This window comes from Orcinus orca, chromosome 6 (assembly GCF_937001465.1).
Source record: "Orcinus orca chromosome 6, mOrcOrc1.1, whole genome shotgun sequence".
NCBI lineage: Eukaryota > Metazoa > Chordata > Mammalia > Artiodactyla > Delphinidae > Orcinus > Orcinus orca.
Genome location: NC_064564.1, coordinates 99,101,099 through 99,121,088, shown reverse-complemented (window position 1 = coordinate 99,121,088; position 19,990 = coordinate 99,101,099). Strand labels below are relative to the sequence as shown.

Genomic DNA, 19,990 nt, shown 5'->3' with positions numbered 1-19,990 from the left:
ATGAATTGGGAGATTGGGATTGACATGTATACACTAATATGGATAACTAATTAAAAACATGCTGTATAAAAAAATAAAATTAAATTAAAAAAAAAAAGAAAATAGTAGGTGAAACCATCATACTTAAAAAAAGCCAAAAAACCCATTATGTTTCTTATTATTCATAATAATATATTTAGAAAAAAATTGTTCATTCTCAAAAAGAAAATTACATCATTAATCTTTGAAAATTCATTAGTTTCAGTTTTCTAATTCTTAAGTGCTTGCATTAATAGTAAACATTAATCAATATTTAATAGCAAATATACCTCTAATTAGTCTTTAGAATAAGCCTGTAGGCTTTTGGAAAAATATTCTTTTTGCAATATTACAAAAATGAATTCTATCCCTCATTCCCAATTATAATCAATGAGATACAGAAAAGGCCATAGATTGAAAATATTAAAGAAACAAAAATAACAGGCTCATGTCTGACTGACGAGTAAAACATGATTTGGGGTAATTCTGTTAATCCCAGATATGAAAAAAAAAACTTTGTCTTTATAACTTAAGTCTTCTCAAAAGGACAGAAACACCTTTCACTGTATCTAACAAACATGCATAAAGCAAACATGCTAATAACTTAATGGGTGTCTAGCACCCTAATCTGTAGTTTAATGTAAAGAAGATTACTGATATTTAATACATTAAAGCAAAAAGGTTATTGTAGAATTTGTTACTTACCTATAAACAATCTAGCATCAACATTTGGATATTTTCCAAGAAGCTTCTTACACACATCAATGGCTGGATCATCATGATCTTGGACACAGAGGAGTACTTCATACTAGTCAAAGAACACATTTTATGTAAATTAACCTCTTTTCCAAAGATAATCACTTATTATTAGTATTTACTGATGGATCAAAAAGCATTAAGAAAAACAAGCAATTGTACCCACAAAGTTTAAAAGTTAAGAGAGTATTCATAATGGATGCAGACACTTAAAGGATTATCAAGTGTTGCTTTAACCGAGAGCAGCTTCTCCAGAAGGGGCTGTCTGCAAGCCAAAGAGAGAATGAAGAGATTGGCAGGGCCCACAGCTGAAGTCTTGCCACTGCCAGATAGGCATGGCCTAATAATTCAACTGGATTCCAAGCTTCTCCATGGGCTTCATCACTGAAGATTTATTAGATGCTCACAGGGTGCCTAGCAGTGTGAAAACAACACAGAAAGCAACCAAAATGAACACACCCTTCGTTCTCTAGAAGCTTTGTCTCTGAACTTAATATCATTTCATCAGGGTGCTAAAAATTACATACTGAATACCACTACGATAAATTTAAAGAGGTTTCCCAAACTCTTCACAAGGACAAAGTGAGATTAGATTTTTTGTTGTATAATAATTTTCTGAAGTAGAATAGAATCTGATTTGATTAAAAATGTATCCTGAAAAGCACACTTAGCCTTTTAACTATGAAAACACCCAGGATTTTATTTTGCCCAGACCCATGTTTACTCTTTTTTTTTTTTTTTTGGCTGCATTGGGTCTTCGTTGCTGTGTGCAGGCTTTCTCCAGTTGCGGCAGGCTGGGGCTACTCTTTGTTGCGGTGCGCGGGCTTCTCATTGCGGTGGCTTCTCCTGTTGTGGAGCACAGGCTCTAGGCCTGCGGGCTTCAGTAATTGTGGCGCTCGGGCTTAGTTGCTCTGCGGCATGTGGGATATTCCCGGACCAGGGCTCGAACCTGAGTCCCCTGCATTGTCAGGCGGATTCTTAACCACTGCGCCACTGGGGAAGCCCTATGTTTACTCTCTGATAGTACACTAAGGAAGACATTTCTTAGTACTTGGCTGGCTGTGTCAAAATTACCCTCGGACAGTTTTTTTAAAAAGAGGATACTGGGCCCCACTCTTAAACTTCTGAATCAGAGCATCCGAGGGGATTCTGACATGTAACCAAGTTTATAAAATCTTGAGCTCTAAGATACCATGTAGTAAACTACTAAATTTTTTAAAAGTGTTTGCTTTCACACATAAAGATGCTACTCTATTATTCTGTGGGCTATGTATTCTAAGCAGTAATTTTTTTCAATAGTGGTGATAAATTCATGCTGACTCAATAGCAGATTTCCTACCAAACCTTCTTTCTAAGACAGATTGAACATTTTTAAGCAAAAGAGGAAGGTTAATCATGTCCATGAGAAAATAACAAAGCTATGTGTTCTAAAAAATACAAAAAGTTGAGGACACAATTTTTTAGGTGTCTAACATACACGGACTAAAGCTAAGGTAATGGGAAGGCCTGTTTGATTTACTTCCATTGATAAGCATACACAAGTAAAAAGTGGAAATAAAATGTGTACAGTGCCTTGAGCACAATAATTACTGTTCACCTAATATATTGATATATTATGTCAGCAAAAAGTGGCAGCATAGAATTTAGTGGTCAAGCACATAAGGACCAGGACTAAGGTAGATAAAGAAAGTTTAGCTAACAAGGTAAGATTTTTTTTTCAAGTGAAAAAAAAGTTTTCTCAATAATTAAGTAGAGACCTGGATGGACCTGAGAGTCGGTCATACAGAATGAAGTAAGTCAGAAAGAGAAAAACAAATATCGTTTATTAACGCATATATGTGGACTCTGGAAAAATGGTACAGATGAATCTATTTGCAGGGCAGGAACAGAGATGCAGACGTAGAGAAGGGACGTGTGGACACAAGGTTGGGGGAGGATGAATTGGGAGATTGGGATTGATATATATACACTACCATGTGTAAAACAGATAGCTTGTGGGAAGCTGCTGTATAGCGCAGGGAGCTCAGCTTGGTGCTCTGTGAGTGGGATGGGTGGGATTGCGGCGGGTGTGGTGGTGGTGGTGGTGGTGGTAGGAGGGAGGTCCAAGAGAGAGGGGATATATGTATACATATAGCTGATTCACTTTGTTGTAAAGCAACTATACCCCAATTAAAAAAAAAAAAAGTAAAGGGGAAAAGCAATGTATACTTTCCTCATACTTTCTACCTATAGTTATTACATATTCTATCCATTATCTACCTCTCATGATGACTGACCAAAATTGCCACCTTAGAGGTACTGAAATGATTAAGCAACTTTACAGCCAGTGGTCTCCAGAGATCAGATAAAAATCTGAGAATGGGATGGGCACCATTCCTGCCACACCCTGAAACTTCTTCAAGGGTTGACTCTTAAGTCCCATAAAAAGTCAGCCATCCTCCCTACCAAAATGTTTGCTTGAGCCAACAAGAGGCAGACCTTAACCATGAAGATTAGAAAGGTTAAGTGACTTTCCAAAGGGTGTAAGTAACAATGAGCTTTCCTACTATAGTGAGTTGCTCAGTCAGGCTTGCTCTAAAGAGTTCATTGTTTTTCCAAACATAGCGTAGTTTTATGCTTTTATGATTTATACTGTTTTACAGGTATAAGTAAATATAGTGAAAGAATATGTTTATAAGTAATACAATTCCATAAAATATTATTAAAAACCTACTCTTGGCTTTTTCCTCAGCAAGAGAAAACTCTGTAATATATAGTACTAGACATCTACTCAATGGGAAGAAAAAGGCTATACTAGGTTGTAGCAAAAACTTTTTCAGAAGTATATGGTGTTAGTATAAGTAAGGGAGGCATAGTTTACCTTTATCCAAATGCAAGATTTAAAGTTTTTGTTTTTATTGATTACACCTCTTAAACTTAATTTCAAATGAAAAACAAATACCTCCTGATAAGCCAGAGTGCAGATGAAATTCAATTCACTTTATCTAAAAAATGTTCAGACTCTTATTAAAGATATAACTTTCCCTTAGATGTGCCTGATATTAAAAATTATACCAAATTGGAGGTAGTATTCCAAGTGTTTTCTAAAGTATTAGATTTTAACCAAGAATCTTCATTTTTCAGCTAGAATCTCTATGTTTGATCAACATTTAATTTGCTAGGAATTTCTGTACTTAAATAGTTAAATCACTCCGACTACACTGCAATTGGTAAAACATAAGATATTAAGTCGATTAAAAGTTTTGTGTTTTTTTTTTTGCGGTACGCGGGCCTCTCACTGTTGTGGCCTCTCCCGTTGCGGAACACAGGCTCCGGACGCGCAGGCTCAGCAGCCATGGCTCACGGGCCCGGCCGCTCCGCGGCGTGTGGGATCTTCCCGGACCGGGTCACGAACCCGCATCCCCTGCATCCGCAGGTGGACTCTCAACCACTGTGCCACCAGGGAAGCCCTAGGGTAAATTTTGAGTGAAAGATAGATGCTTCCTTTGAGTGAAAGGAAGATGTTTTGTAAGAAAACTGCTCTGAATTCAAAGTTTTGATAAGTTATATCAAAAACTTACTTTCAAGAACTAGGTAGTTTACATGATTTTTCAAATTTATTTGGTAAAACACTAATCTTTCAGACGTAGTAGTTTTATTACATGTATTGTGCCGATCTTTCAATAACTGAACCTATTTTCAATCTTTTTAAATTCTTTACTGTCATCAGTGACAATAAAGAATCCAAGTATGGCACTGGACTTCAAACATTTTAAACCCATTCTATATTTGCAAAAAAGAAAAGAAAATCACAATTACCATAACCTCACTCTGTTAATAACTCTGATCATTCATTTAAAAATTCTTCATATGGCCAGAATTTACTAAAGTAAAGCCATCAAGACACTTTAGATGCAGATTACTGAACCCTCCTACTATGGCTGAATTTCTGCCTAAATGCCTTCTTCTATGCTGATGCCAAATGAGTACTCGATTTTGTGAAAAATGAATTGTATTCATTTTTTTTATTCTTATATTTTTTCCAAGAATTTTTTTTCCCCAAGGAATAAATATCAATATAAGGTGGATTTACAAGATATTTAAAGCATAGATGTCTTTCAGGGCACTTAGTATAATAACAGTCTCACCAAAATTTAAACCTAGAAATTCACACCAAGTGTCCGTAATAAATCTTCTTGCACATGTCTAAAATTAAATGAAATTTTAGTATTTCAGTATGTTATATACATATTTCCAAATGGCCTATAAGGTTCCAAATCAAATAACAGAGGAAGGAGTTACATCCAGAACAAAAACGTTTCCATACCTTTATAAAACAATGTTCACATTTGACAAATGGAGAATATTAAAATGTGCTGGGCCTGGCAGTTACACAAATGTTCATTTCATGACTATATGCCTCCTTGATGACACAAACAACTCGTGTTCACACTCAGATTTGTGCGATTTCAGTGGTTTAACTTCAGTCTCCTGTAGAATTGCCATTGCTTTTGGTCTTTTAAAAAGCAAATATAGTGCAGTGAGATCAACATTTCCTTTTAGATTGCAGGTACTCTGCACTTTTGCTCTGCTTTCTAAATGTTCTTTTTACACAGCTAACAATTCTTTTGTAATTAGAAAATAAAATTATGAACTAAAAAAGAATGAAAACAATCCCTTGCATATAATGTTATTCATTTTTGTAATGTGTCAAAACAGCTTCCTCCTCAACCAAATAAATGTCTTAATGACATAACTTAAGCGGAAAAAGAACTTAAGTGGAAAGAGAACTAAGTGGAAAACTAGAGCTCTGGAGATAATTCCAAACTGTATAAAAAAAAACTTCATTCAGAAAAAGAAATCAATTATTGATTCATCCCAAATGTTCATAGTTAATGGATACATATGTTCCTGGGGTTATTTTAAGAAACTCTTTAAACCCACACTAACTTCCAAAACCATTTTAAATTCCATGACTATTATCTCACAAGAGCAGCAACACAAAAATTCCATAACTAAGTTTTAAGAGTGGTTGAATAGGGAAAGGGGAAAGGGTTGGATGATGGTTAAAACACTGAAATTTGTGAGATTAAGTTTCACAAGGATAAATGCATATGGTTCCACACTATGCTCTGAAATTTATTCATAATCAATGAAAATATTCTTTCATTCACAAAAATAAATTCTCCTTTACATTCACTTATATAAGGTGAGGCTTGAAAAACTTCCATTTTTCTTATTGCAAAGCTTATTTTACAATTAATTTTGTTTCTCATCCTTCCTGAATTATCAAAGGCCACTTTTTTGCATTTTTAGTTTGAAAAAAAAATCAAGTACCAATCTTATTTTTTCTAATTATATATTTAATTTACTGAAGATAATGCATGCATATGATTCAGATCTCTAAAATTATTAAATATATATACACACACAAAGTAGAAGAAATACATAATTTTCTGCTACAAATTAGCTTCAAATGCCTAGACTTCCAAAACTCCAAAAGCAATAATATAGCAACACTAAAAAATAACTGAATGATACTCATGTCTACACACTGAATAAGAGCTGAATTAAGGCTACCATGTCTGTGTCTTCTTCTTAAAAGAAATGAAATAACAGTGTGAAAATCAGTCACCATGAGAGTGTGGTGTGTAGATGTCATCTTCTTTCTCACTACTTGGGCGACATTGTTCTAAAGAAATAGGAAGGGAAGAGTCTCCGACTGGCAAAAACTACGGAAAAACCGAGGCAATGATGGTAAAAACTGAGGAAAGTGAGTAGAGACCACAGAGGGAAAATTAAACTGGACTGAAAATCAAGCAGGTAGAAATTTAGACATATTTTCACAAGTAATCTACCACTGCTAGAACATGCTTTCAAAAGCAGCGTCTCAAATAGGCAATTGAAAAAGTTGCCATAAAACTAAATACAAAAATTAAGGAATACTAAGTTTTCCTAAGAAACTAAAGGGAAGAAATAAAAAGAATACTCCCATCTCAAGGAAACTGAAGTCTCCAAGGAAGGAAGTACATTGAGTTTATAGATAAACAGATTATATAGATAAAAGATATAAGCAATACAATTAGGTATTAAACCCCAGAAAAATCAAGAAATCAAAAATTAGGTGTTTTTTTTAAACATCTTTATTGGAGTTTAATTGCTTTACAATGGTGTGTTAGTTTCTGTTTTATAACAAAGTGAATCAGCTATACATCTACATATGTCCCCATCTCTCTTCCCTCTTGCATCTCCCTCCCTCCCACCCTCCCTATCCCACCCCTCTAGGTGGTCACAAAGCACCCAGCTGATCTCCCTGTGAAAAATCCGGTACTGATGAAGCTCCACCTTACCACTAATTCTAACCCCAAAAGTCAGATTCTCAAGGGGATTTATCATTAGTTCTAGCTGTCCTGCATCCCATTTCTGACCACTGAATATTGCTTTCTCACTTTCACTGTGACTCTCATGGAACAAGATCTTCATATTCAAACTACCGGGCACTTAACACTGTCTGCATTCCAGGAGCTTCATTCGGGGATTTCTAATTCAGGTTGACATACAGGTAGTTAGAAAAGGAATTTATACCCCTTCCTCAACCCCCCATTTCTGTCCTGTGATGACAACCACAACTACTACTACTACTACTACTACTACTACTAGAGCATAAATATGATGAAGCCAACACCATCATGCATTTTTAATACCTTCACCTGATACAGTGTCAAAATTTCTCTCTAAGTGTTTATTATAAGAAAAAAAAAGTATGGTCTAGCCCATTCCTATGAGTACAACACTGTACTCACCTTGGGATAATCCAATTCAAAGAACGTTTCCAAGTTGTTGATTAGGTTAGGATCTATTCCTTTCAGTGGTTTCAGAAGAGACACCCCTGGGAGCTTGCTATATGGTTGTTTGTCTGTTGCCTTCTTGTTTAGGTGTAATCGGCTAAAAAGCAAATGATACATATATTAACGTACATTTCTGGAGACTATATTAGGGCCAAGTCTATATAAAGTATGTATCAAGCTACCAATAAATTACTGAATTTCTTTTTAATTGGCATCTTTCGAAAGGGATATCTGAAAATGAAAGAAAGTAGAACCAGGTAAGCTTCCAGTTGAGGAAAACCAGAACTAAACAGAGTGAATGAATGTTCCAGCGAAGGCTGAAGCTTAAGACTGCTGTTTACTGCCGTACTCTGAGAGCCCAGAACAGTGCTAGGCCTGGAGCAGGCATTCAATAAATACCGGCTGAAGAAACAAATGACAATGTTAGCCCACACATTAACTGCCCTTCCTCCCAAATCGTCATCAAGGTGGCCAAAGAACTATAAACATAGCAGGGAAAAAAACAACAACCCTATTTGCACCAGAAAAATATGGAAAAGGAACCAGAAAAATTTGAGAAATTTCTGTAACAAACAGTCCACACAACCACTGATTGAAAGAACTACCAAGCCAGCCTGCCTGGCAAGCAAGAAAATGGGATATCTATCAGGACTCCCAATGCTCACCATCTCTGAATGGCAGGGATGGAATAGAGGGAAATTGAAGGTAAGAAAAAAAATCTCAGTGATGACAGAAATGCCTATTACGGACACTAGAAGATATACCAGTGCCACCAAATCACAGAGAAGTTGGCCAAGGTTCTCAGCGCTGCTCCATCCCATGGGGAATGAGCTCCTAATGGGGGAAGCCATGCCAATTAGAGAAGAGAGAACGTGCTCCAGTTCATGTCAGGTTGTCACGATAAAGAGAGGAGACGCCCTTCAGCAGAGTGCTGAAGTTTCTAAAGCAAGTCACCAGAGGCGTCTTCCCTCCTTCTCATTAGCAAGTCCCCAAGCACTCAACAGTAATTAGAGGCTGGGACAATCACGGGGCCAACTGCAGGATATTTTAAGACACAATTCTTCCACATTTTAACATCTCTGAAATCAATGGCATCTTATAGTTGCTGGCAGCCAGATGGCGGCCCGGACTTAATAGCATGAAAACCAACCCTTCCAGAAGATCAAGAAAACGCCAGTATCAACGCATAGTGAAATATACTATTCATCTATGAATGATTTCTGGAAGTACACCAGTACCATCATCCACAGAAGTTAGCCACAGGCTCACTCCCCTAATTAAGGCAGGGGTGTGCTGCAGCAAACATCTCATGTTTCAGATAAGGCCATAAGCAGGGGTCTCCAACCCCCCCCACCACCCCCCACCACCCCGTCCGAGGCCCGTTAGGAACCAGGCGGCACAGCAGGAGGTGAGCAATGGGCAAGTAAAGCTTCATCTGCGGCTTCCCATCGCTGGCATTACCGCCTGAACCATCCCCTCCCCCACCCACGATCCATGGAATAATTGTCTTCCACCCGTCCCTGATGCCAGAAAGGTTGGGGACAGCTGCCAGAATGCATCTTTACGGAAAGAAAAGCAGGCTACTACCTACAATGGAAAAAAATTTAAACCAACCAAAAATTTAAAGAACACTGTGGTCTCAATTTTTCATCCATAACATCAAACGCCAGAAAATAATGAGTACCATCTACAGCAGTGCTGTTCAGTGTGGCAGTGGTCCACAAGTTGCTTTTTACTGGCCAATGATGAAAGAAATGGAGAGCAAGCACTTAGAAACTTTTACAGCAGTTTGACATTGCCATGCCATCCAAGCATATGGTCAGTCATTTATTTTCACTGTAGTTTACTAAAGTATCAATCCATGACAGATTGGAAAACTTTTAAAGAACTGATCCTTTGCCACAGATAGTTTGGAAAATATTGATCTACAGAGTTCATCTAGAGGGCTGGAAAGAGGTAAAACCATGATCTAAAATTTATATAACCGCAAATATGACAACTATTCCATTTCTAACAAAATAGTAGACTAGATGTCTGGAGAAATCCACCCAGTACAGAACATCTAGATTGCCAGAAGGAAAAGTTTATGTTATATATTTAATTGGTTGAAACAGTTATGTATCCACATGGTTCAAATCACTAAAAATATTAAGAGGTTCATATAAAAAAGTCCCCCTGTCACTCCTGTCCCACATCTGTCTTGTTGCCATCACCACCTCCCCAGCATTATTAGTTTCTTACTTATCTTTCCAGAGATTTAAAAAAATGCATATTCAAGCCAAAACATACACACACGAAATTCTTACATAATATTCATAATTTTCTCTCCTCCTTCTTAATACAAGCACACTAAAAGCATGTTTTTAAATATATGACTAAACTGTTAGAAATAAAAGGAAAGCGTCCCAAGTCAGAAATGAGGAGAAACCCCTGAGTGAGTAGTGCTGGAGACAATACTTGCACTGGGACCATCTGTTGGTCCCTAGTGACCTAGAAATGGTGACAAGCCCGAGACAGGAATGATAGTAAATCTGTCTGAAGAACCTTGAATAAATATGGAATCTCTTACAGGCAAAGTAGAAAACTTCTGGACCACAGAGGGAAGATGGGGATGCTGCCTATCTTGGATTCAGTCCGAAGCAAAATGGAACAAAAGCAAAAAGGCTCCCTGGAGAACACCTAACCACGCGGGTTTGGAACCCAGAACGCAAACTATAGGTGTTGCTTGAAAAAAACCTAAGAGATGGAACAAGAGAGACCGTCATATGTGACCACGAATATATGAAAAGAACTACACAACGTCTAGAAATGAAAATGGCGATCACTGACATCAGAAACTCAATAGACAGGTCATAGTGAAGTTGCATACACACAGTTCAAAAGACAACTGGAGAACTGGAATCTAGATCTGAAGAAATTATCCAGAATGCAGCACAGAGAGAATGAGAGGCAACGACATTGAAATCATGAAAGGGTTTGAGACATGGAGGCTAGAATAAGAAGTCAAAATCACAGTAATTTTTATCTACTGGTCCCACTGTATGCTCATTAAGTGCTATTAAACTGTAACAAAACATGCATGTGAGGTGATGACCAATTATGGAAAAACCTAGCCCACTAACACACTGCATTTGGCGAGGCTTTAGATGAAAAACAATGTTAATTTAAACTGTGCTAAACAGTGTAGCGTTGATCCTGTTTTTCCCTTCTTCCCTTTGTCTTCATTAAGACATTTTACTTTAAATGCTAATATAGATATACCTCCTATCCTTTCATATCAAGAATGCAGCATTTTATCAAAGATAGGCTGACCTGCCAAACAACAATGAAGCCCTCTCCAGGTTTACAGTGAAGCGAATTGATGATAAGTACTATATCTGAAATTTCTACTCAAAATCATTATAAGCGCAACTATATCACAGGACCTTTAAAAAAATTCTCATTTGTGCCTCCTCCCAGTATCTGTCTATCTATGTATCTAGTCCTCTCCCTCCCTTCCCCCCACCACCTCTCTAACATACAAACACACACACAATTTTCCCTCCACACCCTAAGGGGTCATCTTGTAGTTTGCCCCCTAGCATCCAAGTATCCTACTTTGGAGAGTATTGTTTTGACTTATGTAATACAACGGACATAGCCCCTTGCTACAAATTACTTGAAATGCTTATCAAAAAAAAAAAGAATATCCGGGGCTTCCCTGGTGGCGCAGTGGTTGAAAGTCCATCTGCCGATGCAGGGGACGCGGGTTCGTGCCCCAGTCCGGGAAGATCCCACATGCCGCGGAGCGGCTGGGCTGGTGAGCCATGGCCGCTGAGCCTGTGCTCCGCAACGGGAGAGGCCACAGCAGTGAGAGGCCCGCGTACCGCAAAAAAAAAAAAAAAAAAAAAAAAGAATATCCATTAAGTCAACACGCGCACGCACACACACACAATCACATAGCACTCTGCTGTGCACACAGTGGTGCTCCGTAACTACTCACCGTTCCCTTCCTGAACAAATCTATTCTGAGCCCAAATGTACACTAGGCATCATCCTATGCACTGGTGATGCCATGATAAACAGACGGACTCCATACCGTCAAGGAGCTGTGGTTTAACGGGGGAGGCGCCCACATACAGAAGCTCTTCTCCTTTTAAAACTCCTAGAGAGGCCAACAGAGCCATGCTCTAGAGCAAGAATACCTACCTGAACTCTGCCTGCCACACAGACATGATGCCGATGGGTACCTTGGCCATGGCCAGTGTGTTGTAAACTAATTTGTAGTTTCCAAATTATGAACAACAGCCCATGTGCCTGGAGTCTCAAAAGTGGCTTGAATGGTGAAGTCCCCCAGTGGGCCTGTTTCATGAGTGTCTCTGACAGGGTCTTGCAAGGTTTCCTGGTTTCAAAGCAGCTTTTATTTAAGTATCTCAGGTCAGGGTTTCTGCATTACCTAGGTGGCATGAGCATGAGCTTACTGCCCTGACACCTTGCACAGGATTTCCCGTGGGTGCCCGTTTCCAACCCTACCTTGATCAGGTAACTTGCTTTCTTGCAGGATCCTGGGTACAGCACTTTCTCCGTTTCAGCTGCTACACTGGGAATCCACTTCTACTTTCCCATCGTGCATTTGGCTTGAAGCCTTGACCTTTTTGTAGGGGAGCCAGGGAGTACTTTTTCTTGATACGTAACCCATATAGTAAAGTCACGTGTAAGTACACAGCTCAGTGAATTTTCTCAAAGTGAAATACTCATGGAACCAGTACCCAGCTCAAGAAACAGAGTCTTACCAGAACCCCAGAAGCTCATGAATGTGCCTTTCTACTAACTACCCTCTCCTCAAGGTAACCACATCCTGACTTCAAACACCACAGACTAATTCTGCTGGTTTTAAAATGTATCTAAATGGGACCCCGTAGGACATACTCTTTTGTGTCTGGCTTCTTTTACTTTACACCATGTTTGTGACCGTCATCCTTGTTGGTACCGTTAGTTATAGTTCATTCAGTCTCACAACTGCATAGTATTCCTTGTATTAATATACCACACTTTATCTACTTCCTGTTGATGGACTTCTGGGTTGTTTCCAGCTTCGGGTTATCACAAATGGTCTGCGACTTTGTCTCTGACTTTACAGAAGTATAAAAACCCCTGACTTCCCCTCTCTCACACCTCAGGACTTCAACTTTTGGACAATATGAAGAAGCAGGAACTGGATTTACTCTCCCACCTGAAACAAACTAACAAAAAAAGCAGACAAAAAATAGGAAATGTTTTTTTAAGATACTGAATATCAGGTAGAGAAGTGATTCCTAAGATATGAAAAACGAATGAGGCGAGTCCTCCAATTGCCTCAGCTTACTATTCTGAGACAATTTCCAGGCCAGGAGACTCCTGGTTTTTTTTTAAACGTTTAGTATACAAAATGCCCACAGGCAGAAATCACAACTTACTGGACCATTCATTCCACAGCCTCAGAATCTGCATTTTTACAAACATCTCAAATGATTCTGATGCAGGCTAGCGGTGAACCACACTTGAAGACACACTACAGTAGGCTGTCAAGTCTCTAGGGTCCAACACAATAGCATGTTCACAAGTTTAAAAAATGTTAAATAAATGAAGAGTAAAAAATGTTGGCTAAATAGAGCTGGAAGGTATGGTTAGTCTAGAGACGAAAACATGGGAGTCACCCACAGTTTGGTAAGTACATAAGCTCTCCCAGGTGGAGCATGCCATTAGCAGGTGGCCACAAATCAATATACTAATATTACAGAACCAGTAATGCATGAGGGAGACCAAGAGTGAGTGACCAGGACAGTAGAAAGAGAGCCAGGAAGAAAGTGAAGTCACAGAAGGGTTTATTTGGCTGGGCTGTTTTCTTTTTGAAAGGGTTCAAGAAAGAAAAACATTGAATGCTGTCGAGAGCACAAGATAAGAACTGAAATGTCCACTAGATTGAAAAGTCCACAGAACTGAAATGTCCACTAGAATGTGTGAACACTGGTGACCTCAGAGTACTCTGGGCAAGGGGCAGGTAGATAAAAATGGTTAAGAAGCAAATGAATGAGAGGTGAGCTGCGATAACAGTGAATAAACACTAGTTTCTCCTGCAACCTGACAGTGAAAAAGAGCCAAAGAGTAGCTAGATGGAGAAGCGTTTTTCAGTTTAATTTTTAATTATTTTTAGTTTTTAATCCTTGAGTATATACGGTCAGGGGAAAGAGCTAGTCAAAAGGTAAATAGAGAAAAAATAAAAATAATTAATGGCATGATAGGATCCACAGTGCGAAGTAGGAGTGAAGGTAAATGTGACAAGAATGAAGGTAAAATGGTGAAGATTTAGAAGAGGTGCTGCCAGTCATGGGTGTCAGAGCTATAAACAGAAACAAAGTATTGCCAGATACCAGCGTAGCCTTAGCTGAGATTTGAGACCATGAATGTGTAGTAGTACCAATCCACGTGGCTGCGTGATTACCTCTGCAAGATTCTGAAAGTTGAGAAGCTGTAAATTATGAGATGGATACAGGATAACAGGGCAGACTGATGATATGAGGGAAGGCAAGGGGCAAGATAACGAAGTGATGAATTGTAATGGAGAATTAAGTGAAACCAAGAGGTAAGCGGGTAGAGGCCACACCTGTGGATAAATTGCCTAGAGCAGCTGTTCTCAGCCTTGACTGTACATGAAAATCACCTAGGGAGTTTTTTTTTTGAAAATTCCTGATGCCCAGACCAAATAAATCTGAATCTCCTGAATTGAGACCCAGGCAGCAGCATGCTTTTTTTTTAAAAAAAAAAAAAAACCTTCCCAGTGACTCCAAAGTGCAAAGTTGAGACCCACGGACCTAGGAAGGCTAGATTACTGTAAGAACAGAAGAGGGCTGAGATGGAAACTCTCAGAAAGGTCAGCAGTTATGGGATGAATGGAAAACAAGGAGCCTGTAAGGAGCCATACAAGTGGCACGAGAATGGGGAAGGGTTGTAGAAGAGAGAAAGTAGGGGCTCTCCCCCTAGTGAGCTAAATGTTGCCAGTTATCAGAAACGTAAGATTCATAGCAACTGGAGAAATTCCCATACAGATTACCCTATCCGTATGGACTACTTCTGGGGTTATTTTTAGGTTATCACTGGCAGTGTATACAGCATACTGGTTTAAGAGCCAGGGCTGGAGCGCAACTGTCTGGATTTCTGTACCAGCTTCACAGCTAACTCTCTGTGTATCCTTGGGCAAGGTACTTCCTTATCTCAAGTTGTTGTTGTTGTTGTTTAAAGTGTGAATAACAGTACCTACCTCATAAAGTATTGATAGTTGTGAGAAATAGATAAGATTAAGCCACAAAGTAAACATTTGGTGATAGCTATCACTGGTAATTTTTTTCAAAAACTGCTAATTTTAAGGACATTTTCCACTAAATGTAACTTCTCTGAATTACCATAGTTCTGATAAGAGATTTAGAGATATCAAACATTGATGCGACATATAAACAAAAAGGAAGGACTGGAAATTCATAGATTTAAAGATTATTTCATATATATTTAAAGATTATGGGGCTTTCCTGGTGGCGCAGTGGTTGAGAGTCAGCCTGCCGATGCAGGGGACACGGGTTCGTGCCCCGGTCCGGGAGGATCCCACATGCCATGGAGCGGCTGGGCCCCTGAGCCATGGCCACTGAGCCTGAGCGTCGGGAGCCTGTGCTCCGCAACGGAAGAGGCCACACAGTGAGCGGGCCCGCGTACCGCGGAAAAAAAAAAAAAAGATTAGACCATTATGTTGGTTTTCTTTTTTTTTTTTTAACATCTTTATTGGAGTATAATTGCTTTACAATGTCGTTAGTTTCTGCCGTATAACAAAGTGAATCAGCTATACATATACATATATCCCCATATCCCCTTCCCTCTTGCATCTGTCTCCTTCTCACCCTCCCTATCCCACCCCTCTAGGTGGTCACAAAGCTTGGTTTTCTTTTTAAACATAAAGTCAACTCTTATGTATTAAGAAAGATTAAAGGGGGAAAAGGGAATCATCAAAAGTCTCAAATCATGGTTAAAACAGAATAAGTCAAAATATGGGATAAAACATTTAATGTAAAGTTTAAATTATATCCAGTATTTAAGCTAAAATTGTATTCAAGGTTTAAATTACACTCAAAATTTAGGAACCAATTTAAAGTTCTATAGGCGTCATCCAAAAGTATAAAAACAATGCAAGTATGAGAGTGAGAGGCACTAAATGTCACAAATTATTATTGCCCAAAAATGACCTGTTACTGTTTTATTAGGTGAGCTCTCCTTTAAGACTATTAAATGGGTTCTCAGTTGGGCAGAGGTGCTGCATAGTCCTGGCTTCTCGAAATCCCTCCATCCTCAGAGCCTGGCTCAAAGTGTTGGATTCTGTAGCCACATGAATCTCCCCCTTCCCTTGGCTCTGCTGGAGGGAGAGACTGTCACCCTCAGAGCTGAGAGGCAGAGGCAAGATAATTGCCACAATGCTGCACGTACAATGTACAAAGCAACTACTGGTCACTATGTAATTCAATCAATACCACCGTCTCTCATGAAGATATTTTCAGGCATTCCAAAGTGGACAGTATTCTGTTTTGTTGACCATTAAATCACCACACCTAACACAGTTCCCAAAGCAAAGACTACAATGCAGCCTTCCTCCCGGGGGTCCAGGCCTGAGAGAAAGCCCCTCCCCGCAGCCCCTAATACCCGGCAAGCTCTCAGTCAGTGGCAGCATGTCCAGGCACCAGGACCAGCAGATCCACAGTCTGGGATTTTAATACTTTTCTTAGTTCTCTTGAAACAGAATCTCCCCATCTAACATGTATGTCCATTTGATTTTCAGAAATTTGATTTTATTACATTTTCAGGAACACATTAGGTAAAAGAGGAATGAACCTCTTATATACTAGCCAATGGTTTTGATTGGCTTCATTTTTGAAGAATAAAATGATCCTGAAACTAAGGGAGCAACTGGGGAAGACAAGAAAGCGGGGTAAATTTTCAATACGTCTCATTTTCCCAAGGAATTATTTCTAAATTACACTTGAAGTTGAGAGCTGGAGTCAAAAGAAAAAAAGAAAATCGAATTCATGTAATTAAGGCATGTCACTGTCAAAGACAGGGAGGGGCAGATGCTCACAGCAAGCTGCCGCAGGGCTGTACCCGCCAGCTGCAAGGACAGGGAACAGAAGGGTAGGTACCATCTGAGGCGCTTTCTCAGAGTAAGAGTCACTTCAGTCTAAAAGGTCACAAGAGATGAATCACGAGCAAGAAAGACAGGCCTTCAGGGTCCTGCTTTCCGTTGCGAGCTAGAAGGACATCTATTCAGGGAACACTTCAAAGAACTCCAAGGGATGCTAAGGAGTATTCCGGAATATTCTGCTGGGCTTTATGGCTGCTTTGGCCTGATGAATCTTCATGGCCTCTCTGCCTAAGGGTTTTCAACTTGTGAGCTGATAGGATGGCCTTGTTTTTCCTCGTTGATTTTTATTTCCTAACATCTCAGTCTCTAAAATTGTTACTGTCCTTTCCGTCATTTTAGTTGTTTTATCTTTCAAATCTTTAGTCTCCCCTACTCAACAGTTTATTTAATGGTTTGCACCATTTTAAAATGACTGATTGTACAGTTTTGTATTCGAATTGAGTTTTGAGTGGCAGGGGGGTCTGGAATGAGGGGAAACTTCTGGGAGAGGGCTGGCTGTGCTCGTCCCCTTCTGTCAGCCCCTTGCAGCAACCTTAAGACAGCGCTACACCTCCCAGAAGTGAGGCACAAGAATCTCCCTAGAAGATTCTAAGGGAGAAGATGGATTCCTTGAGGGCAAAGTTCACCTTGCTCAACAGTCGCAGACTGTGCTGTGCAATTCAGCTGAACCAACTTATCTGACATTAGGAATTTTCTCCTCTGCTCCATGCCATCAAGGTTGTTAATGTTTCATGTAAAATTAAGTTGATTGCTTGATCAGCAGATCCCCTACTTCATATAGTCCATGCCAGCAATTCCCAATGATAAAAGCCTTCTGTTGTTGTTGTTAGCTATGATTGTGCCCTGGAAGGCTGTTACTGTGTTTAATAATCAGTATGCGTCATGACTAATGTTACTTCCATATCGCATTTATCTTGTCAAAAATGGTACTGCAGCAAAATGGGCTTCATCAGCAACACAAAGCATACCTGGTGCAACATTAACTTTGTAGACACAAGATTCCCCAGAGGACACAGAACAACCAATAGTGAGTTAGCTTTATAGGAAAACACAAACTATTTCCAATGGACAACGGACTTGTACACTACAAAACACAAAAGATTCCACCACCATAAAAAACAAAGAGGAGATCTTTATTAATTTTGCTCCCCCTCCCTCCCCAAAAAACTCCACTCACTCACCCTTTGGTGACAAGAGTCAGCCCTAGTGTATGGGAAATAAATAGATCAAGGTATTTTGCTAACAGCAACTAATGGCTTTGCAATTTCCCAAAGGGCAGATCTAAGTGTAAAGATTATGATGGCACAATAGGTATTCCCTTTGGAAAACCATGGGGGGGAAATTCAAATCTAACAAATAATTTGTGGGTTATTACGTCATTGATACGGCCCTGTTTCTATTTGAACCACGATTAGTTAGAAATAGTAAGATAAAGATTCCATTTGGTCCAATTAATTTCATTAAAGACCATGGCCACTGAATGCATCCCAAATTCTGTCCATCTACCTCAAATCACAATGGCCAAATGACACTAAGTTAATGAGTGAGCAAGAATCCCACCATTACTACTGGAAAAAATTCAAAGATCATTCATTCGACATGCAATAATTGAGTGCCAAGTAGCACTGAAGATACAACAGTAAGACACCTCCTTAAGGCAAGGACATACAATGGAGAAAAGACAGTCTCTTCAATAAGTGGTGCTGGGAAAACTGGACAACTACATGTAAAAGAATGAAATTAGAACACTCCCTAACACCATACACAAAAATAAACTCAAAATGGATTAAAGACCTAAATGTAAGACTGGACACTATAAAACTCTTAGAGGAAAACATAGGAAGAACACTGTCTGACATAAATCACATCAAGATCTTTTTTGACCCACCTTGTAGAGTAATAGAAATAAAAACAAAAATAAACAAATGGGACCTAATGAAACTTAAAAGCTTTTTCACAGCAAACAAAACTATAGTCAAGAAGAAAAGACAACCCTCAGAGTGGGAGAAAATATTTGCCAAAGAATCTACGGACAGTGGATTAATCTCCAAATATATAAACAGCTCATGCAGCTCAATATTAAAAAAACAAACAACCCAATCAAAAAATGGGCAGAAGACCTAAATAGACATTTCTCCAAAGAAGACATACAGATGGCCAAGAAGCACATGAAAAGCTGCTCAACATCACTAATTATTAGAGAAATGCAAATCAAAACTACAATGAGGTATCACCTCACACCGGTTAGAATGGGCATCATCAGAAAATCTGCAAATAAATGCTGGAGAGGGTGTGGAGAAAAGGGAGCCCTCTTGCACTGTTGCTGGGAATGTAAATTGATACAGCTACTATGGAGAACAGTATGGAGGCCCCTTAAAAAACTAAAGATAGAATTACCATATGACCCAGCAATCCCACTACTGGGCATATACCCAGACAAAACCGTAATTCAAAAAGACACATGCTGCGACTTCCCTGGTGGTACAGTGGTTAAGAATCTGCCTGCCAATGCAGGCGACATGGGTTCAAGCCTTGGACAGGAAGATCCCACATGCTGCAGAGCAACTAAGCCCTTGCACCACGACTACTGAGCCTGTGCTCTAGAGCCCGCGAGCCACAACTACTGAAGCCTGCGCACCTAGGGCCCATGCTCTGCAACAAGAGAAGCCACCGCAATGAGAAGCCCATGCACTGCAACAAAGAGTAGCCCCCGCTCACCACAACTAGAGAAAGCCTGCACACAGCAACAAAGACCCAACTCAGCCAAAAATAAATAAATTAATTAAAAAAAAAAAAGACACATGCACCCCAATGTTCACTGCAGCACTATTTACAATAGCCAGGTCATGGAAGCAACCTAAATGCCCATCAACAGACAAATGGATAAAGAAGATGTGGTACATATATACAATGGAATATTACTCAGCCATAAAAAGGAATGAAATTGGGTCATTTGTAGAGACGTGGATGGATCTAGAGACTGTCATACAGAGTGAAGTAAGTCAGAAAGAGAAAAATATCATATATTAACGCATATATGTGGAATGTAGAAAAATGGTGCAGATGAACCGGTTTGCAAGGCAGAAATAGAGACACAGATGTAGAGAACAAACATAGATACCAAGGGGGGAGAGTGAGGGCAGGTGGTGGTGGTGGGATGAATTGGGAGATTGGGATTGACATATATACACTAATG

At 39.3% G+C, this 19,990-nt stretch overlaps 1 protein-coding gene across 2 annotated transcripts in view; it reads right to left on the bottom strand.

Moving 5' to 3' along the window:
• Positions 1-19,990, bottom strand: part of UGCG (UDP-glucose ceramide glucosyltransferase) — a 36,500-nt gene that overhangs the window by 10,000 nt on the left and 6,510 nt on the right. For both annotated transcript variants that reach the window (XM_004269335.3, XM_049710982.1), the window contains exons 2-3: positions 7,557-7,698; positions 724-826 (exon numbers count right to left, since the gene is read on the bottom strand). In XM_004269335.3, coding sequence (XP_004269383.1) covers positions 724-826; positions 7,557-7,698 — 245 coding nt within the window. The remainder of the gene's footprint in view (positions 1-723; positions 827-7,556; positions 7,699-19,990) is intronic.